This window comes from Pinus tabuliformis, chromosome 9, assembly GCF_031772625.1.
Source record: "Pinus tabuliformis cultivar Carrire ecotype Pingquan chromosome 9, CPIR1, whole genome shotgun sequence".
NCBI lineage: Eukaryota > Viridiplantae > Streptophyta > Pinopsida > Pinales > Pinaceae > Pinus > Pinus tabuliformis.
In genome coordinates, this window is record NC_142307.1 from 23660691 (window position 1) to 23688520 (window position 27830).

Sequence of the window (27830 nt, forward strand, 5' to 3'; positions counted from 1 at the left end):
TGGCTGGTTCAACCGAGAACTTTCCCAAACGCCTGGTAAACTCAAAATCAAAGATATCCTGCACAACTTAGTTCAACCCAGTGTTGCACACATCGCGATCGGGATTTAATCGGCGCCGGAAAAAGCGCAAAAAATCGTTAAAATCGGGAAAAAATCGGAAAAAAGCGGAAAAAAATCGTTTGGCACAAAAATATTCATTTTTTTTCAATTTTTTTCAATTTTTTTAATATCTAAACCATCTACAACATAAAATAAATACATTGCACATAAATATGATAAAAAAACTAATATATAAGATGTTTAATATCATTCTAGCGCTAAAATCACACATAACATTGAATCATGTCCTGAATAGTAAGTCCTGAGTCCCAAGTCCAACTCAGCTCAAAATATCAACAAAAAATATGATAATGTATCTCATCATGTCAAATGTCATATACAATAAAATGAAAGTCTAATCCTATGATTTCCTCTGCCCCCTTGCGAGAAAATGGCACAACTTTCTCTTTCCCTCTAGATGTAGAAGCTGGTGCCTGTGGTGGTGGAAATGGCAGTGGAGTCTGACGTGCTCTAGAAGCTGAAGAACTAGTAGTAGCAGCTACAGGAGGCTGAGGTGGACGAGACCACGTCCTCTACTGGTGGTAAGGTAGCCCGGGTAGGCGGTGTCCCTCCTCCTCCTGCTCCTCCAACTCCTCCTCCTCCTCTCCTGCTCCTCTCCTCCTCCTCCTCCCCTCCTCCTCCCCCTCATCCTGCACTAACCAATCCTTAGTGGGATTCATGAGAGGCCTCTCGTCTCAACCCTCCATTCAGCAGTGGTGTCAATCCCTCCAATGAGATGGCTTCCGTATCAGGTGTCTTCTCTAGTGTTTCACCCACAATCGAAGATTGTAGTAGACATAGACCATGTCATTAAGTCTATGGGACTCCAACCTGTACAAAGTTCATGAAATAATAAATTAATAATTAATATTATAAAAAAAATATTGTTTAAAACTTTAATGAATTCAAAAATTTATTTGGAAATTTGCAATATTTAAATGTTTAAGTGTTAACCTATTGCGCTTCTTGTTGTGTATTTTTTCAAATACACTCCAATTGCGCTCACATCCCGAGGAGCTGCATGTTTGCTGAGGATCCGCACAAGATTTTGCAAAAGGGTACTCTGCCACCATACATCTTCCACCATGCGTCTACAACAAAATTACAAAGAAAATTTTAATAAACATAAGAAAAAAATGGAATTTGAAGAAACAATGAAATTTGAAACAAAGTTACAAAGTACATACTACAAACTAAAAATACCTGGCATTTTAACCGTCCTATCAGACAGCCATCTCAAAGCCAAATGTGCCAGCTGACAACTTATATTGCTCATTTGTCTAAACTTTTTATAGAACCAAAACAAAAAAAATTTATCTACATACCTGGTTTATGGACAAATTGGCGATCTTGGCTTGGATTCCTCCTAAAATCTTCGATTCGCTCCCAACCGACGCAACTCCCTCTCTCTTCTCCTTACCGTTTAATAATGAATAAAAAAAAATCGTTTTTTCCATATAAAACCCCGCTGCCGCGCGCCTCGCGATTTTAAGTGAAAAAATCGCGATTTTATCGAAAAAATCGCTATAAAAAAAAAGGGGCGATTTTTTCGATAAAAATCGCGCTTTGAATCGGCGAAATTAAAAATCGCGATTTTACGATTTAATCGCGATTTTACGCGATGTGTGCAACACTGGTTCAACCATTAACAAAGAGGGAGAAAACGATACTAAAATCCAGATCTAATGGAGATACCTTCCATCATATTCAGAAATTTAACTACCATTCAAACCCTAGCGACTAAACAAGATACCTGTGTTTAAAATCACTCTTCATAAAGCTATCATCAATGGTTGAAATTAAAATCATGCACAGAAATAAAACATCTTACAACATTTCCGGAAGAGTAACACCAACAAGATTTCAACCCCAAAGTCTTTCTTTATTGCACATGGAAAATGACTACAAGAGAGATTTCTTTAGCACAAGACTCACAAATCGAATGATCTCAAATGACCCCTGACATCTTATTTAAAGAAAGATTTCCCAATGGCTAGTTCGAGTGATCCTGTCAAAGTGATCTCAATCGTCGATGAGGATCAAAATCTCTTTTAATCTCATCCGTTGAAATTTTAAATGCATTTTAATATATTAAAAAATTAAAATTTTGCTTTTATTTCCTCAAAATTTTGACTTGTTATTATTTTATTTATTTTATTTTTTATTATTTATATTTTTTATTATTTTTATTGGACCCTCGAACTTAGCCTTTGGAAAAAATTACCTAGGACCTAGGACTTATGAGGGGTTTAATTATTTTTCTAACTCCCAAGACACTTTACATCATGATTTCTACATTTTTACATCTCAAGGGGGGAAAGCCCATTTGACATATACCCTCATAGACTACCCAGTTTTGCGACAATCATAATCTTAGCAGATCAAGCGATTTGTAATAAAATAATCTAACCAAATAGTTAGGATTATTCCCAAATCACTTTTAGATGGACTCGACTTAGCACACTAGGACTCCCCTAAGATTCTAATGATAAAATCCATTCCAGCTTTTGGGTTAGGCTAAAGGAAAACTTTGCCGATCATGGATCATTGAACAAAAAACCTTCCAGAACGTAGATCATCACTAGAAGATTAGGTTTACCTAGGCAATTACATATATGACACAAATCTGTTAAGATTATTTACAACTTATACATGCAGACTGGGTTTACAAAATAACATGATCAGGCTGATGATGATAATCAAATGGCATAGACACGTCGATCAAGCGCTATCCCTTTTACGAAAAAAGAGGGTGTACTGCTATGGGTAGTTGATGCGTAGTGGTTAACAACACTCACTTTGGAGTGAAATCTGTTAGGAAGAGATCTCAAAATTTTTTGACCAACTGTACTACTACTTTCTTCAACTTTTTCTCCTAACCCTTTAAGGGAGTTGACAACTTCACTCACACAAAAGAGGTATGATGCAATATCTTCTTCATCATCCATTTTAAGACTTTCGAATTGTCTTCTATGAGTTTGAAGCTTTGCCTTTTTAACTTTAGAATCCCCATCATATAATGCAATCAGATTGTCCCATACTTCTTTGGCCGAGTCACAATTCATGACTTTTGTAAATTCAGAGTCAACGATTCTACTAGTGATGGAATTTAAAGCTTTGGCATTTGTAATGTAAGCTTTCCTTTCGTCTTGATCATTTGGAAGAGTGGAAGGAGCAGTGTACCCCTTCAAAACAGAATGCCAAATTTCAGGTCCAAGGGACATTAAGTAGTAGGACATTCGTTTCTTCCAAAAACCAAAATTTGTGCCATCGAACATAGGAAGCCTTCTTGACACTTCTTGATTTTTCTTTGTGACTAAGAATCCTTCTTCCAGCTGGTAGGCTGATTATGAAGAAGTTGGCTTTGATACCAATCGAAAAAAAATACTGATTCACCCCCCTCTCAGTGTATATTCACTTATGAGCCGACCTTACTTTGGCCTACTCATGTCGACCTATTCTAGAGACGTGTTTTTTCATCTTCCTAAAAGATGGGGGTTATTGCTCTTGGATCACATTAAATAATCACCTTCACAAGAGTAGCAGCGACATGACAGACGAAACAATTTGATAGGGGGAGTACTTGGGCACCCCATTTGCCATTGATGTTAAAGGGGGAGAGAATGAAGAAATATTTCCATCAATGACAATTATTGACCAACATAATATCTCTCTGGAAATTTTGTCTGATCACTATTGCATGAAAAAATTATTCTTGGTGCTTCTTAATGTCCTCGAACACTTGATCAGAGCTTTTGGCACATTGAAGAAGTTCTGAATGATGAACACTACACTATTATCACAGGCCTTTTATGGATGTTCAAAACTCTCAACACTAGAACCAAATTTTTTTGGTCTTTTGTAGTCTTGATTTTCTTCCGCAAACTTTGATGCCTGGTTTATCATGAATATATTATTTAGAGCCTATTTGTTGTTTTATCCTACACTATTTCACTCTGATTGATAGTGAGTATATACCTATGGCTCTCTATGGACCTGTGCGATAATGTATCTATTATAATCTTCATGGTATCTCCAAATGTTTTCTTTGGTTTTTTTCTATGCCGCGGAGGGATCTGAACATATCCTATTGAATACACTTTTTGTTGTGTATATGCAAAATGTAATTTTGTTTATCATCATAAATAAAGCTATGGTTATTTTTCCTTGGAAAAAAATCCCCCTGGTCGCTTGTATTTTGTGATTCTTGACTTGGTGTTGGTTTTCCATAGGCTAAGGGTTTTGCAATTAATGCATTTGCACTCTTGAATAGTTGATCAATTCTTTCACTTTGGTAGTTAAGTGTCCTTGTTGTCATTTCTCATTCTTGTTGATTTTTGGTAGTTGCAGTCAATATTCATGTCAACGAAAGTAAAAAGGCTCCAAAATGACAGGTCGACCCCACCATGCGAATGGGTTCTGACCACTATATATACCAATTCGACCTCCCTCATTTGGACAACTTAAATCACACACTAGTAATCTGTTCTTCTGTTCACATGTGCCACTGAATAACTTGAACTTTGACCTCCTGCAGAAACCAATTCTTCCATACTTGCAACAAGATTAGTAGTAAAATCTAATAATAAAATTTCCAACTAGCATGGCAAGAGATTCCACTGAAATTGGAAGAGGTTGTTAATTTGGCATCTCAGAGACAAATTACCTCCATTGGAAAACTTTCCTCATCAAGAAAGACCCATAGTATCCCTTGGAAGAATTTAATTTGGTCAAAGAAAAATATAATTTTTAATGTGAAACCCACATGTGCACAAAAGTTCAAGTTGGCTTGGAAGAGGAAATTTGACCCCCTTGACCACATATAAATAAACATCACTTGACATCATTTGGAGGCATCTCATCACACATCACATCATTTATTCATTGGTTCATACACTTCTAAAATTGCGGGGCCGAGCTACAAAAAGTCTGAAATCTACGAGCTACTGAAAGTTGTGATTTTGCATCAACCGAAAGTTGTCTTTTTGCGATCTGTGAACTATAGCAAGTCTGTGATTTGAGGGCTACTGAAAGTTGTCATTTTGCAACTACTGAAAGTTGTCTTTTTACGATTTGCAAGCTACAAAAAGTTGCTTTTCTCTGAATTTGTTGACTTTTGCAAATTAATTATGTAAGTGAAAGGTCAAAAGGCATGACCAATCAACCCTCGCGACCAGTCAATGCCTATTTAGGCACACTGTCTGAGGGAATGTAAACCACCATCCATATTATTATATCAATACAATTACTTATTCTACAACACAAAATCTACATATAAACATTCCAGTTGCATAATTATTTTATGTTACAGGTTTGGTCTCCTTATACTGGGTCCTAATCCTCTAGAGGGCTACATTAGCATATGTAGGGTGAGCGTCGAGAGCCATGGGCCTCCACAACAACAGAGTACACTTGATGGATCCCCACAACCATTCATAGATTGCTCGTGGTTCATTTATTGGATGAGGAGGATGCACTTGATCCATCATGCCCAACGGACCCCAGATCAACTCCATACACTTGGCAGATGACCCAGGACTTCCACGATGATGTGGCATCACCTATACCATCACCCTAGCCCTTGAGGGCGACCTACATGCATCTTTGATTTGTTTGGAGACCCATAAGGACAGTTGTGTGCCCCCAAATGTCATTTGGAGCACCATAAGTTATCACAAGGGGCCAAAACAACATCTTTGAGTAATTATATTTTCTTTGATCCTCTTCCCACCTTGTCTAAGGTAAGAATATCATTGGTTGCTACATTCCTTCCTCATACCCTAGATTGGGTCCACTTGGCCCTATGTGGTCCCACTCTTTTGAAAGACCATTCTTCAAGAACCATTCGGGATACCAATTCTAACAAGGATTTTAGCGATTAGGGAACTCCTTGACAAGCCTTATCTCATAAACCTGACCCTCAAATCCTCTCTTCCTTCCCCTCGAACACATAGTACCTTGTTTAGAAAGCAAGCAAGTTCAATCCTTCCACCTATTATGAGAAAAGGTTTATTAGGGTCACTCATATCCATTCATTGTCTCATCCTTCATCAGTGACTCCATACATACCGGGTCTCCTCCCATCGGTGAAAGTCCATAAATATAAGGGAGCCTTAGCTGAGGTGATAGTGGGCTAAGACTCCATTTGTTGCACTTGGCCTAACATTTGCCCTTTAGGGATTCCCTTAGGTCTCCTGCTAGTTTGAGAGGTAACAAGAGTCATCTATTAGATATTGGTTGGTTGATCTCTTGGATAGTCAAGGAATTGACTTTGACTCCTCTTTGTTGATGAATTAAATCGTTGTACTCTGTTGAACATTTTATGATAATCTAATAAGAAGAAGAATTTGAAAGGGTTTTCCCTCTTATGGGGTTTTTCACTGGTCTTTGACCAAATTAAGTGTCTCTTGTTATTGCTCTTGATGGTCTCTTATTGTTCTATCTACAATTGCTATTGATCATTGGAATATTAAATTGTTTTGAAAGATTGCTAATTGAAGATAAGAATTGGGCTAAGGTGATTGTAATAAGATAGAACAATGGAAAATTGACAGAGGCTAGCTAGGGTGGTAATAAGATCCACTGAAACTAGGGTGAGGAGTTTGCTTGAATCCCTCGATCTGAAACTCACTTGAGTTTCTTTTCAATAACAATGAGATATGATCAAATAGGATGAATATCAATTGATGTCCATCCTCCTTTTATAGGATGTCCATGAGTTGTCCCCAAGCTTCTAGACTCCTTTATAATATTATTTTATTGGTGGGGGCCACTTTCCACTAAGTGACTTTTTTGTTGCCATTTTTAATAAAATAATATTTTGCCGCCCTTTCCCAATAAAATAGTATTTGCCCTCTTTATATTAATATCTTCAAGATTGGGGAAACTCCTTAGTAACTTCCGCAGTCACAAAGTCAGGGACATTACAACCCTCCTTTCCAAAAATTGCTTGTGCTCAATCAATGCTTACACAAACGTTCTCTCTATATGCTGACCCAAACTGTCACTACAAACAATACCAGGGTCCCAAATGTGCCACTAAGTCACCTCAAATTGTGCACTATCCTGTCATAAAGGAATCCCTCAATACCAGGATCTTGAGTCGTCCTGCTCAATGTGAAGCACCCCTTGCTCCATGCACAACCCAAAAATATATGGGTGTAAGAGACCTCCCACATGCTACTGACAAGTAGACTACCTCGATATTGCCAAGCCCATGTCAACTCCTTGTGAAGTTGACTCGTCAAGAAATCTTTTTTGGGTATCTCAAGGGTGAATTCCTGAAGCTACAACTCAAGTTTCAGAGAATGGATCCATCGTCCCTGCGAGTCACTTATAGCCATATCCCGCTAGTCATATAGTCATGTTAATTAGACGCTCCATAATATCAACGAGTCGCCTAGAAATGAAACGCTGTCCATAAAATTGAGGTCTAATGGAAGAGCTGAGTGACCTTCCCCCATACAAATTAGCTCATCCCTAATGGTAGCTGAGCTGCCATGCCTTATAATGTTGGGGTCCCATGCCAATTTCAAAAGGATACCGCCATGTTGACTCTACGCCACTTTGACTATAATTGACTGCCCCTTGTGCTAATACAAATTCCTCCTCCCTTGGAACCTGAGGACAAAATACCGATAAAGGCTAAACATATCCTACCCAACCGTCTCCATGATGTCAGAGCCTATGCAACCATGGCTAGTCCCAATCTTGAGCAACAACAGGGGAAACCTGACTTTCCATATGGTGAAGCCCTCAACAATCCCCCACGCAACAACCTAAGAATGAATTGGATCACCTGCTATCATAATCTTACTCACCAAGAAGTGAAGTAACCCACCAGTCAATTGGTTCCCTAGATCCCCTAGCCAAATTGGGAGTTCACAACTCCCAATCCCTACTGGCTGTTGCCGTTTAGGACGAAAAGCTATTGGAACCCACGCATGCCATATAGCTACTCACTGAATGCCGCCAATAGGCAAATATTTGATATCCACAATCGAGTTAGTGCATGGTGCATAAGGATCTGTTTTACTCCTACCAATCATCATCACTAAGTCTGCTATCCCCACTCTCGACAGTGTACCAATACAATGTCTGGTGTCCATACACCCATTCGAAAACTGCCTAAGTCATACATGGTATCCTTTGCTCATGCAAAATCCCGACATGCCCTACGGAAGGAAGGACACGTGTCTCCCCCATGATCATCTCCCTAAAGTGTGGGCTTAGGGATGAAATGTATACCACCTCTGTTGAATATCATCTCATCTCCCATCTTGCGGCTACTATTTCGTGCACCGAATTTGCTCCTCCATTGGGGAATCTCTATTGTGTGCCAGATGCATTGAATCTCAAAGAGCAGTCTTGGGCTAACCCCCAAGTCCTACTACCCATAATGGGGGCACCAATTGGATACAAGGCTCCCCTCGATTGTACGCGATGCCAAAGAGTGATATATGCAAGGGCTCCTGTGGATGTGTCCAAGAACTCGTATGGACGCTCACGACCACCCCTGTGATCGACCTGCTCTCCAAACCTGGGTATGCCCACCCTAATGGTATGCCTGACATCCTCGTTAAGAAATCTCCTTACTCGCTGTACTCCCCTAGTTCGTTGTGCAACCTCGTACACTGCTGCACACCGCCATGCACCTCTGTGCTTATCTGCATACAACTGCTCATTGCTGCATATCCCTATACACCAATATTTTCCACGGTCCAAGACTGAGTCAGTATGCATCAACTCGCATCCTGTTTGTATCACCATCTCCACTATCTCACTACCACAATCCTTAATGTGTGGACCTCCCCTTCTAATCCTCCCTGAGAGATCTAAGAGGCAAATCTCCCTTTATGCAAGTGGAGGTGTCACTATAGTGCTGCTCCTCTATGACCCTTGTGCTCCAAATATCTGAGGGAAATCATCGTCTCCATCCATGGCCCTGTGTAGTGGCCTTTCGATACCACCTCGTCCGACAAGCTCCTGCCTGAGTACGTCGAACATACTGCAACCCCATGCACGACCAACATGCCAAGACAACTCATGGAGTCTGCTTGCTCCCTTGTCAATCCAACCTGTGATTAGTGTTGTTTCGGATTTTGATGGGGACATGAAAGTGTGAGAGTGTTCAGTCACCGGATTCACCACTCTGCTAATACCATCACTGACCAAATCCATGATGTGATGGGTGTTGAAAAGTGTAACTAGGTTCGGGCTTCATAATGACATGTAATTGTGACTTTTTTAAATACTGTAATGAAGAAAATAAAATTATTATTGTAAGCCTTGCTTCATGCGTTTCATGAGCAAGTGATTTCATTTTAGATGGCTCCCATTGAGAGCCTTAGGATTTGTCATTAAGGTCAAAGAATAAATGTCATGTATGAAGAGCTCTCCTTGAGCATGTGTAAAATGTATATAAGCAAAACTCTCTTCTGTTGATGTCGGCCTATAAGATGAAGGAATAACTCATGTCGTCTCACCCAAAGTGACACACCCGTTGATGCTAAATTCGACTTAAATATATGGTCGAATCACTATATATAGGAGGCTAGGCTCCTCTTATTTTCACAGTTCAGAACTTTGCATCTTTTTTGGTAGAAGCTATAGTTGGAAGCTTACAAGACTACAGTTCTATGGAGAAGGGAATTCAAACCCCTCTTAAATGTAGATCACAGTGACAACAAAGATTGGTCTCTATATAGACCACAGTTCGATACTCTTGAAACAATCACAAGTTCAGATTCTTCTATGGAGTATGGGTAACAGATTTCGGATATCCTCTTAGAGTTTTTGGTGATGATGAACAGTGAAACATCTCTATTATTCGGATGTACAAAACTTGGTCCAAGAGGCAGAGAAAGAGTTTGGGTGTCAAATGGAATTTAGATCCCTCTACAGTTCGTATTTTAGTGGTTGCGAAGAATATGAGACAGTTTGTAGTGCACCACAGTCATACATTTCAGTACTATGAAAGTCATGACAACAAGAAGAAGATCTTAAAGAGAATGATGAGAAGGTCTTGATAAGACAGTGATGTGAAGACAATGTCTTGATGCAAAGAAGGTCGAAGCGAAGGAAGAATCACGAAGAAGAAAAGACAGTCAAGAGAAGCAGTGTCTTGGTCTTGGAGTGGCTAATAGGTCAAGGGTCTTGGTCTTGGTATTCGTCAATTGGAATCTCTATAAAAAGAATTTGTGCGGGTTTTCCTCTCAAAGAGTGAGAGGTTTTGGCCCTGGCTCATAGCCTACATGCTCTGTATCTTGTCTATTTATGTTCATGCATTGGTTACTGTTTGATGAAGAAGAACACTAAGAATCTAACATAAAGAAGATCCTAATCTAATCAAGTAAAAAGCATTCAGAAGCAGTCACCAAAGAAGAGAAATCAACTAATACTAATGCCCTAGATTTCTCAACAATGGGGAATCGCACCTGGATCCCAACAATAGTGTGGCCCTTGAGCTCCTCTAGTAACCCATGGCCCTTGCTGAACTATGCTCCTAGCCATGGATACATCCAAACACCTAGCCCATTCCAGCTGTTACCAACTCAATATCTCCAACCATCCAATCCCAAAGGAGGGATGGAATTCACAAATTCTTATACACATGAGAAGCCCTCCATACCGATGTTGTGCCATACTTAGCTCATGTTGCTCTATCCCACTGACCTGGTTAGCCCATATGTTCTGTCTAGGCAACTTTGCGTCTCTTTGTCCAATGCATAGAGGTGGGCTAATAACGCTGTAAACCCCATCAATGTGCTTCTGAGTGAAATGTGTTGATTTCCCAACATATGCTCTCCTTGCCGCTTCGCGAAGGACTTTAACTGTTTCTCAACGCTAGATATCTTGACTACTAATTCGGCACATAATGCTTTGAGGCCTACTAGTTCTCCAATCTGCTGCAAAACGGTACCTCGAAGCGCTTTGGCCTTCTTCTTCAGTGCTTGAAGATCTTCCCTTAAGTGCTCGAATTTCCTCTGATGGCTCTCATCTGGGAACCTTGGACCCACGCTAGATGTTTTAGTATGCACTTGCACTTTGTCGATATCTGGTTCCAAAGATGAATGCTCACTCATCTTAACTATCTCTATTTCTTGAGCCTTGAGAGGGCTCTCCAAAGGTGGAAGCTTATAGTCCTCATGGTGTAGATCCAAGCCATGATACTCCTCATTCTCATGTGAGTCAATGGGTGCCTCTTGTGTCTCCTTGCCAACCATGGCCCCCTTCTACCTCCCTTCCACTTTGCTAATCAAAGTTCCTTGCTGTTTCTTGCTCTTCTTCAAATTTTGCAGCCTCATGCAATGGCTCTAATGGTGTTCCAAGGGCTTAGGGCTTGTTTCATCCTCTGACTTCTGTCCTTTAACTGTTTTTTCATCTTCTTCTTCAGGGTCTTGAGTCTTAGGTTTGCAATTTTTCTTTTCTTTCTTGGATATTGTTAAATTTGGCAACTAGGGCCAAACTTCACCTTGCACCGCTCATATGATGCAGCTGATATTTTTATTGGATTCCTCTCTCCAAGAGATGTAGGATTGATCTAAAGATCATCTCATTCTGACATGTACAAATGGAATTATGAATTTATTTCCATTATGGACAAATTGTCAAGGTCGGCCAGCCATCTAATTTAGACCCTCAAGCCCACAACATTGCATATAAATAGGAGGAGCCTCCTCATTTAGACACTTCATTTCACTCACATATCTCTCTCTCCTTTCATGATTGGGTACGGATTTCTGAGGCAGCTCTCCACACGTGCGAAGGACAGTTCTTTTCTGTTCCTCCGTTGACCAGCGTTGACTGAAGTTGCAAGAAGGGTTTTGACCAGCGTTGACCAACAGCATTGACCAACAGCATTGACCTGTTTGACTGTATTTTTGTGAGGGATATCTCTGTTTGGGCAGGCCGCATTTCTGGGCACAGAAATCAAGGCAGACCATACTGTTTGACCAGCATTGACTGCAGACTTTCGTTGACCAAGTTTGACTGAATATTGTCAGACTATTTTTGGGCTGATTTGATTTGCTGTTGGAGGCCGAGTTGACTGAGTTTGGCTGCATTGTTTTGGAGGATAAATTCTGCCCTGTTGACCAGCGTTGACTTTCTGGTTAGGGCTTCCTATGTCTGCTGTTTGACTGGACAGATTTCACTTAGATTGGGCAAGTGAATATTGCATATTGTACTCTCTCTCTGCTGAACTTTTGAAGAATAACAAGAAGAATTGATCAAAGGGTTCCCCACATTGGGGTTTGTCCCTGGCATGCGCCATATCTTGTATCCTCTTGTCTTGGCTTGTCTTCTACTGTTATTGTTTATGTTCTATCTGCATTTTACTATTGTGTTGATGTGATTGCTAATCTGGAAATTGATATTGAGCTATAAGAAAATGGAAGTAAAATGGCTCTTAAGCATAGAACATACCGTTGTTATCTAAAATTAACAGATATTAACCAAGCTTCCTTTTGCTCTGTCATCTTTATAAAAAGTTTGCTAAGATCTTCAATTTTTTGGACCAATTCTGTGAACTGTTTCCTTGCTGCAACTGTCTTGGGAGCGTTTTCCCCTGTTACCATTAGCCTTCTGATCTGGTCTGTCATCTTACTGATACTCAACTAGACCAACCTTTCTATTATCTTCTCATTATTCTTGAGGATCTCGTCCATGATTCCTTGTGTACCCTTCTTCCTTGAGTCACTGGAATGTCTATACTTCCATCAGTTACTATGCATGCATGCCCAATTCTTCCATGGTCTTGCTGGCTTCCCGTGACTGGCCAAAATTATGCTTTTATACCACTTTAATGTTCCCACTAGGTAATACCCCAAATGACCACTAAATTTCTGAGTTTTAATGAGCCTTTTCAGTGAGAGATTTTGTCAAACACATCATGAGTATACTGCTGTAGGTGTCTTTATCATTTTTCCATTACCAAACAGAGATATACAATGGTAAATTCTTGCCAAATGAGTGTCCAAAACAATAATAAATTGTAGCAATTAACTCTGGAAATATCAGCACCACTATTTTATATTTGGGACACCATATAAGATCATTTTTCCTCTATTAAATATCAGCCCAGATTCATATAATGCAAGTCCAATAATATTCAGCCTTTCGTTAAATATATGGCAGAGTTGCAACTTGGAGAATAACACAGTGGAACCTGGTATAATTGACCCAGCTAGGGAGTCTTCAAAGTTCAGAATAAGCTCAATCTTTGAGTAATATCAGCAGGGAATGTTCGAGAAGCGTGACCCATCAGTGATATGACTTCATAGGATGCGGCAGTCGTATAATGTACCCAGGAAACTCAACGTAACTGGAAATATGCAACCCTTGGACTGATAAGTATGCACAGGAAATGGGTGACTTCGTCTCTACATCCAGCAAGATTAAACCCACAAATTCTTTGAGTCTGGTTGTCCTCCAGCGCTGGTGACTTGTCCAACCCAGCCATGCAAGCTCTTAAACTCAGTTCCTTATGCGTTCAGCCAGAAATGTACAGTAGGAGTGCAGCCCAAATATAGTATCAAACTCATTCCTTTGAGATAAATAACTGTCTCTTCTCCAGGTTACCATTTGTCCCTCATAAATCTAGGTGATCAAATAATTCAGTCTCCTTTCTTGGTATCAGAAAGGCAGCTGGGCCCTCCTATTTTCTGATATACAATCCAATTCACCCTCCTTAATTTTGGCCAACTCGTCCTCTGCTATAGGCTGGAAAATTCAGCCTCTTGATCTTGGCACCAAATTACCAGACTTCAATATGAGGAAGAGTGATCTCCAGCAAGATTAAACTTATCTCTTTGACTCAAGAGTTCGGCCTCTTCCTTGGCACAATAATTTTATGCTCAAACAACTCGGCCTCCAAATCTGAGTGAAATGAATCAGGATCAACAACTTGACCCTTGGAGATTATTTGGTGAAACCCTGTAAAAATTTTGGGAAGGAGATTCAATCTCTTGGTGCCACTGAATAGCTTTAACTTCGACCTCCTGCAGAAACCAATTCTTCCAAACTTGCAATAAGATTAGCAGTAAAATCCGATAATAAAATTTCCAACTAGGGTGGCAAGAGCATCCAGCGAACTTGGAAGAGGCTAGCAAGGGTGGCAATAGGATCCACAGAAACTAGGGTGAGGATTTCACTTGAAACCCACTTTTTGTGGGTATTTTCTATTAAGTGCTCACTCTGACCAACTGTAATCATAATGTAGATATAAAATATCCCAATTGTTGCTTTTGTGGAATTGTTTATTTGGAAAGTGCAAATGTTCTTTTATTAGATGTGCAATAAGATAATTATCTATTTAACTTATTTAGCCTTGAGGCATGGGGAAGTGTTAAGGGTTTTTCCTTACTTAGTGTGTCTGCATCTTTCAGGCTGGCCGGCATTCCATAAGTCAACTGTCCATGCCAGTCCACTACTATATGATATTGATAAGGATGGGATCAGAGAAGTAGCTTTAGCAACATATAATGGTGAAGTTATCTTTTTCAGGTAGTCAACAGGTGCCTTTGTGAATTTTCACATTAATTTATTGACAGGTTTGGAAGACATTTAAATTTCAGAGTGACATATCTGATGAGTTTTTGTATTGCCTTCTTGGATATAGGGTTTCAGGGTATTTAATGTCGGATAAATTGGAGGTTCCCCGTTTACGAGTTCACAAAGATTGGTACGTTGGGTTAGGAAAAGATCATGCAGATCGTGCTCATCCTGATGTGCATGATGATGTTCTAATTCAGGAGGCTATTGACAATAAAGCTGTATCTGGTAAGTTATTGTTTGAAATAGCATTCTTTTTATATCATGGATATATTCGACTTTATAACTCCTTTCTTTCACCAGATTTGGTACCATAAATGGACACGGGAGTTTCTTTTATGGATGCAATAACTGGCTTGTGTAGATCAGATAAAATGAAATTATAAAAAATCTATCTTGCTGGGGAGAATTTATTCTTTATTTGTTAGGAATGGAAAATGAAGTGCTTTTTATAATGTCCCGAATTGATTTTTGCTTAAATTTTGGGAGAATCTGTTCAAAAATTAAGCCATAAAATTCAGTCATCAAATTTCACAAATTTTCACCATGAAATTAACAACAAAACCACGAAGCATAAACTGCAACTTAAAATGGACAGGAAATATATGCAAAATCCTCAGCCTTATTTTATTAAAATAAAAGAGTACTTAGAATGCTCGAACTTGCCGAGAGAATGACCACCAAGAGAAATCTGCTCCAATACCACACTGGGCCTCCACCACACTGGGCCTCCAAAACGGAACTGACCAATCAGTATGCTGCAACCTGTGAATCCTGAGTGGATTCACCAACGGAGAGATGGGTTCTCGCCCACTCTCATTGAATCACCCGAGGGTTTTCGTCCCGAGGGTTTTCGTCTTGGGGATATTGAAGTAGAGAACTCGGTTCTCCAACTCTCAATCAAGACAAATGTTCCCAAATCAAATGTCTCCAAATGACCTCCTCCACCTCTTTTATAGATCTGATGGATAGATCTCCAAGCTTCTAAAAGCATCTTATTTTATTATTATTCTAGAAGCTTCTCCATTGACTTTATCTTAAGTGACCTTTTAACTTTATTTTATTTCACTGGAGTCACTTTAGGGCTTTTTCCTCCAATTGATTAGTTTTCCTTAATTAAATGACTAATTAAAGTAATTTTTAATTAAGGAAAATGGTAAATCGCCCACCATATTCTCTCTGGCCACTGGATGTCACTTCTCAACATTCCATCTTGTAGATCTTCTCGTTCCGGTTCCAATGAGCTAACACATTGAGATGACCTTCCCGGAATGCCACCTCGAGCATAACTATTTTAGTTAAGCCCCACAATAATGCCAATTTTTGAAAGTTGTCGGAATGCAACGAAATGTAAGGCAAGCTATGCGGATGATGGAATATTCCAAGCAAATGCCGTCAGATCCCATAAAAACTCTTCAAAACTCCCCCGGGGCCCCCGATGATGTAATCCTATTCCTACAGCCGGACCATCTCATACCCTAGAGCTGTACTATAGAGGAAAATAAAAATCACGACATGACAAATCCTCCCGCACCAAGATTGCTTTCCCTCAAGCAATCCATATCTGTCCACTGCAGAGGCATCTGCAAACTGATACCAGGATCCCATATGAACCACTGTGCCACGCCATGCCTAACCGGACATGAATGGATCCCTCAATACCTGGATCCCAAACAAGCCGCTGACTTAATTTGTCGTCCATGGATCCACTTGCATCCCAAAGCCACCATGACCAATCGCCATCATTCGTACCCCATGGCTCTATCTCTACTCTATCTCTGGCTATAAATGTTGCTCCACCAATAGAATACCAACTCATCACCTCTCTCCAATCCAATCCTTGGTATAGACCAAGGTCAATCCCATTAGGGTGATGTTGTGCTGAAATGCTGATGAGTGGACAACCTACATCTTGCTGCCAATTGGAGCATGCATTATCCCTGACATCTAAGGGCTTCTGCAGTGCTATGCTCCTGGCTAAAAATGACGCTCCATCAATCTATCTCGTGGAAAGAATTGAATGCATGGACACCTATGTATGGAATAAGTCTTCTATGTTGTCGTTGGTCCATGGTCAACTCATGCTGCTTTGTCTGGTTCGTCAACAAGATCTGTCCAAGAAATCTTGCTCCTCTCTCTATAATGGGCAAAAGTGGGAAAGTTGTGCTGCAAGCCATGTCTATGTACTCCTGGAGAGGGTTGATCCTTGGAAGTACTGCAACTCGTCCAATGCCTGTGCATATACCTGTACCTCATCAGTGGGTTGGCCCAAAGATGGATGCATCACCATCTCAAAAAGATCCTCCCTCATCTGACTGGAAACAACATGCTCCTCCAGTCAACCAACCTCTTGCAAATCTATACTGTTAGGCTCCAACACCTCCAGATGACAAGTGTCTGCAAATACTGCCACCCTTCTGGCTGTCTGTACATCTTTTTGCTCCTCATCAATGGTTGGCCCCAAGGATTGCCGCTCATCCTCGTCCATCATGGGCTCAACATGAGCCACCAACTGAGTAACTAATGCTCCAAGGATTGCTGCTTATCCTCCTCAGCTAACTGATGCTCCACCATTTGCTGCTCATGCTGAATTGTCACTCGTGACTCATCTCCCAAAATGTCTCCCATACGGTCCTTTGACTTCCCACCAGGCACACCAGAATATAAAACTGACCTGCTGTCAACAACTCCACATGATTGCTCAAAGTCCTCAGAGGCATCCTCGTATGAACTCATGGGTCCATCCAAAAGAATCCTCACGCTGGAAGTCAGAAAGGATCTCCTCCCGCTCTATCCATGTCATCTCCTCAGTGCCACTTAAGCATGAGTGGTCAGGGCCCCAAGGTTCCTTGCAAATGAAGCAAAGACCCTTCCTCTTCAGCTCATTCTTGCTGCATGGTTGGTCACCACCAATCCTCCACGACCCCTCCTGGGTCAATCGTCTCTTGAATAGACCAATATTTTGCTTGACCAACCTTTCTGCTAGTTCATAAGCAGCAGGTGAGACCAATTGTTCTCTCCTCAAAATGGCCAACAATCTAGACCGCAACCTCTTGCAAATGGCATCAAGGCCTCCGATACATGAGGACAAAATGCATTGCATGTGTGTTGTGGATATGTTAGGATGATGTTTCCTAATGCTGAAGAAGCATTGAAACATCTGCAGGATCAAGTCGTTACACTCCAGCTCAAACATGAGTTCATAAGATCTAACCAAGGCCATGACTTCTAGAATCTCTAACCTCTTCCCAAAGGTAGGGCCCTCACTGTTATCCAAATCCTAAAAGGTCTCCACTATCAGTCTGAAGACTCTCCTCATAATGTCATCACTGTAAGGAGGTATAGGTGCGGTCAACATCATGATACTACTGAGACAAGAGGCAACTGGAAGCTTGACCCCTACCCAAGGATGCTCCAAAAAATTGTGTTGTATGAGAGCAAGTATGGCCGGTTTTAGAGCCCAAATCAAGATCTTCCCATCTGACTGATGCATCTTGGAGAGGAGTGTAGCAAGTTCTTCTAGTTTGAGAAGGGCTTTTGTTGTAACCCCCATGTATCTCAAATTTGTTCCAAGTGCATAATTTTTTGGCCCCAATTCGTGTTCTTCTCGTGGCTGCTCTTGTTCTAGCATACAAAGTATCTCCCTGGAAAAATTTCTGCTGATTGTTGCTGCTAGTTTAGTAAGGCAATTTATAAAGGTTTGATCCATGATTTTAGTCCAATGATGACAAACACATCAAGTTGTTTTATATATGGCTATGGCTGACAGCATAACAGAAATATGACTAATCCTCTTACCCACACCTTGACTTACACCTAGCAGCCAAACAATTGGCACACAAGATATACTACACCTTCCCTATCAATCAGCAGTCAATACATGGTCTTAGCAGTCATACATAACAAGGCTCTATCCCAACATTCTGACTCAAAACAACAAATACTCAACACATTATATATGCAAACTACAATAGTAGTGGTATAAATGCAAGTTTCACCCAACTTGCTTTTGCTTAGACATACAAATGACATGGTCAATTGACTCATCAACCAATGACTGGCAATATAAGGCTTATGATAACAACCTAGTTGACCATATGCTTTCTGCTACAGCTCAAGAACAGACTTTAAAATCTAGGCATACAAACTCTAACCAGCAGCATATGCTTAATTCCAAAGTAAAAAAATTAACATAGTTACTCAACCAGACATAGCATTCTCCTCGTTATATCAGGAAAGATACAACAGAATATAAAATGGAACCTGGTGTTAAAGTAGCAGTCAGAATGTGCCTTCAACCATAATATTGCCCAGCATGAGTAGATAATGTGTCCAGCAGTGATGGCAGTCCCCGCAAATCGAAAATGTGTCCAGTCAATCAAGAAGAATCATGTCCAGAAACAAGTGATGGATCTTAGTTGTTAAAATTGGCAACTAGGGAAAAACTTCATGTGGGTCATCTTATTCATGGCTGATAATATTTTTATTAGATTCTTCTTATCGAGAGGTGTAGGATTGATATAAAGATCATCCGATTTCGATAAGTACTCATGGAGATATGAATTTATTTTGATTATGGAATTATTATCAAGCCGACCTACAACGCATGTAGGCTCAGAAGCCCAACAGTCGCATCTATTCAAACACCAACATTGTGTATAAATACAGGAGGACTTTTTTTCATTTGGACTCATTCATCTCATCACATCTCTCTCTCTCTCTCTCTAACTGCGCAGAAAAGAGTCTCTTCTCTACTGTGCAGAAAAGAGTGTCTCCCTCACACATGTGAAGTCGGAAGCTGCTGAAACTGAAGCTGCAACTGCAGAAGTAAAGATTGACCTGCGTGGACTAGAAGATCTCCTCATCTGAACTGCGTTGTAGGTTCATCTGAACCTCCTCTAAAAGCCGCAACTTTTGGTTGTGGAATCAAGTCAATTCGACGGACGGTTTGCAATATATCGACTGCCCTAGTTTGAAGGAAGCTGTTGAAACTGAAGCTGCAACTGCAGAAGTAAAGATTGACTTGCGTGGACTAGAAAATCTCCTCATCTGAACTGCGTTGTAGGTTCATTTGAACCTCCTCTGAAAGCCGCAACTTTTGGTGGTGGAATCAAGTCAATCCGACGGACGGTTTGCAAGATATCGATTGCCCTAGTTTGAAGGAAGCTGCTGAAACTGAAGTTGCAACTGCAGAAGTGAAGTTTGACCTGCGTGGACTAGAAGATCTCCTCATCTGAACTGCGTTGTAGGTTCATCTAAACCTCCTCTGGAAGTTGCAACTTTTGGTGGTGGAATCAAGCCCATCCGAGAGTCGGTTTGTGAGATATATCGTCTACCCTAGTTTGATGATGAAGCCGCTAATGCTGATGCTGCTGATCTAGGGTTTTGCTACTGCTGATATAAATTAGATTTATTGTACTATTTCTCTCTACTGAATTATTGAAGATAAAAGAAGATTTGATCAAGGGGTTTCCCCACACATTGTGGGGTTTGTCCCTGGCTAGCCGCCACATCTTGTGTCTCTTGTCTTGGCCTGTTTTCTGTCGATCGTTTAATGTTCTATTTGCACTTTACTTTATGTACATGTGATTGCTAATCTGTGGAATATAATAAGGAAAAGAAGTAAACTGTTATAAGTATAGAACATACCATATCTTAACATTAGTTTGCTCACAAATCAAAATTTTGTCCAATTCGCCCAAAAATGCAAGAAACTTCGTCCAGGTATTGATATAAATTTTTTTGGCATGTCAAGCAATAAGGAATATGATTGGAAGTCTACAAATAACCCAGCTATGTGGAACCTCTACTACAGCAAATTGATCTATAAAATCTAAGCAACTGATTCCCTAACTCAACCTCTCTTCCAATTGTGAAGTCACGCCTGAGATGGAATTTAGTATTCCTGTAGCAAGTTTTGAGTTTGCTTTCACAAGAGTCTTGGCCTCCTCAAGCATAAATCTAGACCCAGTCAAGCATTGGACCACAGTCAATTTAGTAGTTCAATGCATAATTTGTTAACACCCTCCAATAAATGGTTCTGGCACCAAATTGACTTGAGCAGAATTTTCAAGCTTCTGTCTCTGCTACAACTTGAAAATTGCGGTCCAGTGATTAATTAATTGTGGGGAAATTCGATTTGTTGCTTAATGGATTTGGTCCTCCTCCACAAATTTGGTACTCGGCTCTTGCACAGTAATAGAATCTCAGCCTCAATCTCTGGGTATCTAGTTCTGACAATGGATGCACGTTTTCTCGAGAAATGGAATGGAAATTTAGCCCAATAACTATCAGCAATTTAGCCTGCATTAATAATTTGAATTTGACCTCAATTCTGAAATGAATTCTTGCCCTCCTTTAGAATCAAACTCCCATGGGCAATTAAGTGTCTCGAACGCTTGTGCAAATGGCTTGGCCATTTTCCTTGAAAGAGATTGATTCCTTGTTGACAAACGCTGAAAAATTTGATGGAGAAATGACACTCGGAAACCTCACAATAAGAATTGCGGGCGTAATGAACAAACTCCAGAATAGTTGTAAACTTTGACCTGGAATAAAAATATAATACATGCTGCGTATTTTCCTTTGGTACCAGAATATGATATTTGGCATTGTAAAGAAAGCTCTCAGTTATCTTCAAATATTACAACAACCAAACTTAATGAAATAATTAAACCATGTCTCATGAACATTAATAATGTATTACGACCCTTTCGATGAATAAATAATTTCAACCCTTGGATATATTTAATTTCCGCCCTTCTAAAAACTCTAGCAATTTGGCAAAGAATTAAATATTTGGCTTCTTAATTAACCATGGTCTTCCTCAAATACGCTTACGACCCTTTTGAATTTCTGCCTCATAAAAGAGTAATTGGCCCTTTCAACTGAAAACATTCTCAGCCCCTTCTTTGAATAATAAACTATGGCCAAGCAATTGAAATGGAAATTGTTGATCATTTAATGCACGAAGATGTCTTCAACAATTTTGGCACATTCAAAATAAATTCTCGAACATTATGTAGTTGAAATTGAAACCCTTTAGGCTGGCAGGAACACAAACTCTAATACTACTGTAATGTCTCGAATTAATTTTTGACTTAAATTTCGGGAGAATTTGTTCAAAAATTAAGCCATAAAATTCAGTCGTCAAATTTCACAAATTTTCACGATGAAATTAACAGGAAAACCACGAAGCATAAATTGCAACTTAAAATGGACAAGAAATATATGCAGAATCCTCGGCCTTATTTTATTAACTGGGAGAATTGTATTGAAAATTGACAGCTATGGGATGAATTTCATTGAATGAAATTTCATTTCCGACCTTTCTAAAGTGACTTTCTAAAAATAGAAAGGTCATGTATATATTTGTAACCATGACTTTCCAAAAATAGTAAATCACTTTTCATCAATTCTTAATCATATATATACGATGGAAAATCACTTAACTTGTCCTTAATCAATCTCAATTGTTTAATTTTTAACTTAATCATTGATATTATTATTATTATTACTATTATCCTGTTTATGATTTTATTATATTATTATTAAAAAGAAATTCAAACCTCTCAATCATGAGACTTAATCATGTCATATGTAGCTCCTCTCAATTAATGCATATGTTACTCCCTCTCTCTCTTAATGGATTCATTCCTCTCTCTCTTTAATGCTCTTACGCATCTCTTACACTCTCTTACACAATTTAATGACTTGTCATAAAAAGATTCCTCTTACACCTATTTAATGCATAAGTTACACTTCTCTCCTAAATGCATAAGTTACATTCCTCTCCTTTATGGCATAAGTTACAGTCCTATTTTGGCATATGTAACTCCTCCTCAAGGCATAGAAGTTACTCCCTCATGAATTCGATCTCCTCGCTCTTCCTATATATTTATGCCTCTCATCTTCACTTGACACATGTACTTGTGCTTGTGAGAGGATAATTCGAACTTGAGAAAGAGAGAGAAAGAGGATAATTCGAACTTGAGAAAGAGAGAGAAAGAGTCTTGAAGAGAAAGAGCAGATCATGGAGAGCCAAAGTGATTCAGTGTTTGCATCAGCTACTGCTGTCAAAGATCTTCTCCAGATTTGGGTGAACTTCTTCATTCTCTCGTTGTTCATTGTACTTTGTATCTATGCTAAACAATTGATTTCTAATAGAAGAATAATCTAGTTAGGTTTTCCCCTTGTGGGTTTTGCCTTGGTCATTGACCTAACTTCTCTATGTCTCATTGAGTTCGTGGTTGTCCTCCATTGTGCATATGGTTTTGTGGTTTATCTTCTATCTACAATTACTTAACTTATTTTGCAACATAAAGAAGTCCTGGATTTAAGTGATTGTAACAACATAGAGCATCAAACATTCAACAAATGGCCACCAAGAGAAATATGCTCCAATACCACACAGGGCCTCCAAAACTGAATTGACCAATCAATATGCTGTAACCTATGAATCCTGAGTGGATTCACCAAGGGAGAGATGGGTTCTCTCCCATGCTGACTGAATCACCCGAGGGTTTTCGTCTTGGGGCTACTGAAGTAGAGAACTCTGTTCTCCAACTCCCAATCAAGACAAATGATCCCGAATACCTCCAAGTGTTAAAATTGGCAACTAGATGGCAACTGATATTTTTCTTGGATTCCTCTCGTCGAGAGGTGTAGGATTGATCTAACGATCATCTGATTCCGACATGTATTTATGGAGATATGAATTTATTTGTATATACTTGACAATTTGTCAAGGTTGGCCAGCAAGATAAAGTGTGTGGCACACCCCTAGCTTAACCTCAACGATTCATATAAAAGGAAGATACCTTGTGGCATTATTTCACATCATCTCAACACTCATCTTCTCTCTCCTAATCTCATTGGGCCAGCGTAGGAGCAGTTTCTCTCACATGTGCAAGAGGAAGGACGAAAATTCTATTTAGGGCAGCGTTGACTGTTTTCTAGGGCAGCGTTGACTTTTTGGTTAGCATTGACTTTTCTGGGCTGTGTTGACCAAGGTGCATGGCTGTTAGAAGATGCATTGACCAAGCGTTGACCTGCACATGCTGTTTGGGTGCTGCGTTGACTAGCGTTGATGAAGGAGTTGACCAGCGTTGACTGGTTAGGGCTAACCGCAGGTTGCTGATTTGTTGATTTTTGTTTTGACTGTTCACTGAGGGCTGTTTTGGGCTGCCGAAGTTTGCTGTTGAAGACCAAGTTCTTCAAGGTTGACTAGAGGTGAATCCGGGGCTGTTTGACTAGCTTTGGCTTTGCTAGTTGCTGATTTATTATCGCTGATATAAAATATCAGACTTGTGATATTGTACTATCTTTCTCTCTCTGCTGAATTATTGAAGATTATAGAAGAATTGATCAAAGGGTTTCCCCACATTGACGTTTGTCCCTGGCTAGTCGCCATATCTGGTGTCTCTTGTCTTGGCTTGTCTTCTGTAGATTTATTTATGTTCTATCAACATTTTACTTTATGTTAATGTGATTGCTAAACAATGAAATTGACATTGGGCTAATAAGAAGAAATTGAAGTAAATTGTTCTAAGCATAGAACATACGATAACTTAACATGGTATTGGAGCTAAGGTGACGACAAAGCCCAAGCAAGAGCAATCACCGAAGACTGTTGGAAAATGTCTTAAGACTTCATGGGTTCCTCATCACACTTCCTCGCTGAAGACAAGCTCCGTGAGAAGCTTGACTATCACGGATGGAAGATGTCACTCGATCTCATATTGGAAGAGCAGGAAGTGTTGGACTATGTGAGAGGCAGAATTACAGAGCCTCCATCAAATGCACCGACTGCTATAAGGAACAAGTGGACTAAGGGTGAAGTCAAAGCAAAGAAGATCATCTGGAACTCTATTGGCAAGCGCCTATTGGTCTACGTTTCTGAGCTGAACACCTCCAAGGAGATCTATGATAGATTGGTAAGCTTGTTTAAAGTTAGTGATGCAAATCAAGTTTTGTTCCTCAAAAATAAGCTGAAGGAAATTAAGAAGGGCAAAGATGAGGATATGCAATCCTACTTCTTAAGGATCACCAAGATCAAGAATGACCTCCTATCGATTGGAGAAGTCATTCTTAACAGGGAACTGACTATGACAACTCTTGGAGGGCTCCCATCCGAATGGTATGTATTTAGAACCACTCTTCTGAACAATAATGTAATTCCGGGATTTGAGGAATTGATGGTGAGATGCATTCAAGAAGAGACTAGGATGGAAGAGCAGGAAATTCCTTCATTTAAAGGCAACCTCACTGCTTTCTCCTCTCATGCTAAAAGGAGAAATAATTCCGGGTCTAAATCCAAAGGAAAGGCCAGATCGAAAGGTGGAAGGAAGGGAAGATGTTTCATTTGCAATAAATTCAGCCACTATGCGAGGGAGTGTCCAAATAGAAAAGACACATCTCATGACAATGATCAAAATCACTCCCAGGGCAATTCCAACCACAATCAAAGGAATGGCAGGTTCAATGGCAAAGGAAAGAGGAATGCCAGAAATCAAGGAAGTGGTCAACCCTCCAAGAAGGCAAGGAACTCTAGATATGAATCTAATGTTGTTAACAATAAGCAAGATGATTATTATCTGATATTAGCCCTCTCTACTACTTCTCCTCCAGACTCGTTGGGAAATTGGCTTATTGATAGTGGTGCCTTAAGGCACTTCACGGGTTACAAGGAAGCTCTCTCTAATCTGATAGAGAAGGAGACCAACATGGAGATTATTCTTGGGGATAACTCCACCTATCTTGTAAAGGGTGTAGGGAATGTTATTCTTCAATTAAATCAGGGTAAGACAATTCATTTGCAAGAAGTCCTATATGTACCTGATCTTAAGTATTTTATCATCCTATTTGTTCTTAACTCCTTTTAGTATTTTTGTTATTTGTTTAATGAGCCTCAACCCCGTATTTTATTATTGACCCTGTTTTATTTATTTATTACTTTTCTTTGAATTTAATTATATATTCTTTTTTTTGGTTTTTATTATATATATTTCTTTTGACTTGTGTATATTTTTGTTTTATTTTATTTATTTTCTGTTAATTATTTTTATTTTAGTTTATTTTATTTCCATTAATTATTTTTAGTTATTAAATGATCTTGTCTCGGGTCTTGACTCCTTTTTATAATTCTTGACTTCCCTCCTTGTTTGGAGTTTGACTTTGAGTTTTTGATTCTTGTTAGTTATTTTTTCGATTATTTCCCATTAATAGAAGTTTTTAATATTATTTGATTTTAATAAATTAATTTAAATATTATTTTCAAAAACTAGCCGTTACTTAAAAATATTTGTTTTTAATAAATTAATATCATAATTTAAATATTATTTTTCAAAAACTAGCCGTTTAATATAGTTGTTACTGAATAATAGTTGTTTTTAATAAATTAATAAATTACTACCATAATTTAAATATTATTGTTCAAATTCAAAATAGCCGTTACTTGAAATTATGGTCTCTACATTGCTCCCTATTTAAGCCTTTGCCATGTTCTGCCTCTTCATCTAGTCTTGATGATGAACCATACTTGTTGGTTCGAAACATGTCAGCCAATAATTTCTCTTATGTGATTTTTACCGAAAGGCTTTTCTTAAGGCTTGATCTTGGTTTCGGTTTCGAATGTCTTCTTGTCTCAGAATTGTCATTTTTGTTGATACAAGTTGATATGATGCTCTGAGTGATAAACAAAATTGTCAGACTGAGAATGGATTTGACCATCCTAGATTAATCTTCTGTGGAATCTTCCGATCAGTGGAAGTTTGTAATACATAGGACTGAATTTTGCAAACTTCAACATTCCTTGGAACATAAATCTATTGTTCCTGTTCTGAATCGTTCAAATATATAGACTAACTTAGTTGTCTGCTCTTGTGATTCAGATGTCGATAAGGAGTTCTTTTAGTTGGACTTTCCCTTGTCATGTGTGTGGTAGTTGCTTGATTTCCTTTTGGTGCTGATGTTGTTGAGTTGGCTACTGAATCACCATTTGGAATGTTAATCATCTGAATTGCAAGTGTGTTTTTCCTTCAATTGATTTATCCTCTTCTTGAGTTGTGGTATTGACTAGTTCGCTATTCGTTTCTTTATCTTCAATTGGAGCTGTTACGACCGACGACTTCGATACTTCCTCTTGAATACAATGTTCTAACTTGTCTTTTAACGACTTCTTGTCTTTCTTAAGCTTCGTAATTTGTGTTAGCTATGGTCCTTAAGTCGAAAGACTTCTTCATTTCTATCAGCAGGGATTTTGTCAATTTCATTTTGCATATTTTGTAGTGATTTTTTACCTTCTTGAAAAATTACTTTTGAAATATCTTTTATATCTTCTGTTGTCATTGAATTCAACTTTAATGTAACATCTTGTAGTGTTATTTTTCTCTTTTTGTATGAAAATGTCAAAAACTCCTTTTTCGTATTTAGGATGAAGGAAACTAGGGTTTCCATCCAGGGTGAACCTAAAATAATGTCACCTTGATCGCTCCATAGGGTTTGAAATGAGAATTGTGATATGAATTTATAATCTCTAGTGTTCAATTGTAAATTGGTTATGTCATATTTTTTGTTGTAATAACAATTTAATTTTTGGATTATATTTGACTCAAGAATCATTAATTTGTTTGCAATCTTAGGTTTTATATAATTTTTATCTTCGGCTAACGATATAATAGTAGTAACATCTTTTCCCGCAATAGACCATCTAATTCTTAATAGCACTGAGTGTAAGACCCAAAATTCGACAATTAAACCATATAATTTATTCTAAAACCTGTAACTGTGCAATTAGAAATTTAAACAATATAAAGCCCTAATTTGGAATGTTACTCAGAGAATAATTGGAATTTTAAAGAAGAATTTAAAATTTCAGGAGAGTACCTGGTAATTCGCTGAAGGTGTTGTTGTTTCCGTTACTGCATTTATGAAACCAACCTTTACCTCCCAGCCTATCTGGGGTCTACCTGTATGGTCCCCAGATCCAAAAGTCAGATCTTCTGGCCCTTGTGCCCAGAGTTCCAAGAACAATTGCTCAAATCTCCAATTCCCAATTCCAATCTCTCAGCTCAACATTTCAATTTTCAGTTCGGAATTTCCCCCTTTGTTCTCCCCCTCGATCTCTCTATGTACATGGAGAAATAAGTCTTCTTAGGTGATCGCTGTCTCATCCACCG

At 39.1% G+C, this 27830-nt stretch overlaps 1 protein-coding gene across 1 annotated transcript in view; it reads left to right on the plus strand.

The window, feature by feature from the left end:
• DEX1 (defective in exine formation protein (DEX1)) overlaps window positions 1–27830 on the plus strand; it is a 320259-nt gene that overhangs the window by 121052 nt on the left and 171377 nt on the right. Inside the window, exons 5-6 of the mRNA XM_089441661.1 lie at window positions 14487–14604; window positions 14720–14880. Of these exons, the coding sequence (XP_089297787.1) occupies window positions 14487–14604; window positions 14720–14880 (279 nt within the window). The remainder of the gene's footprint in view (window positions 1–14486; window positions 14605–14719; window positions 14881–27830) is intronic.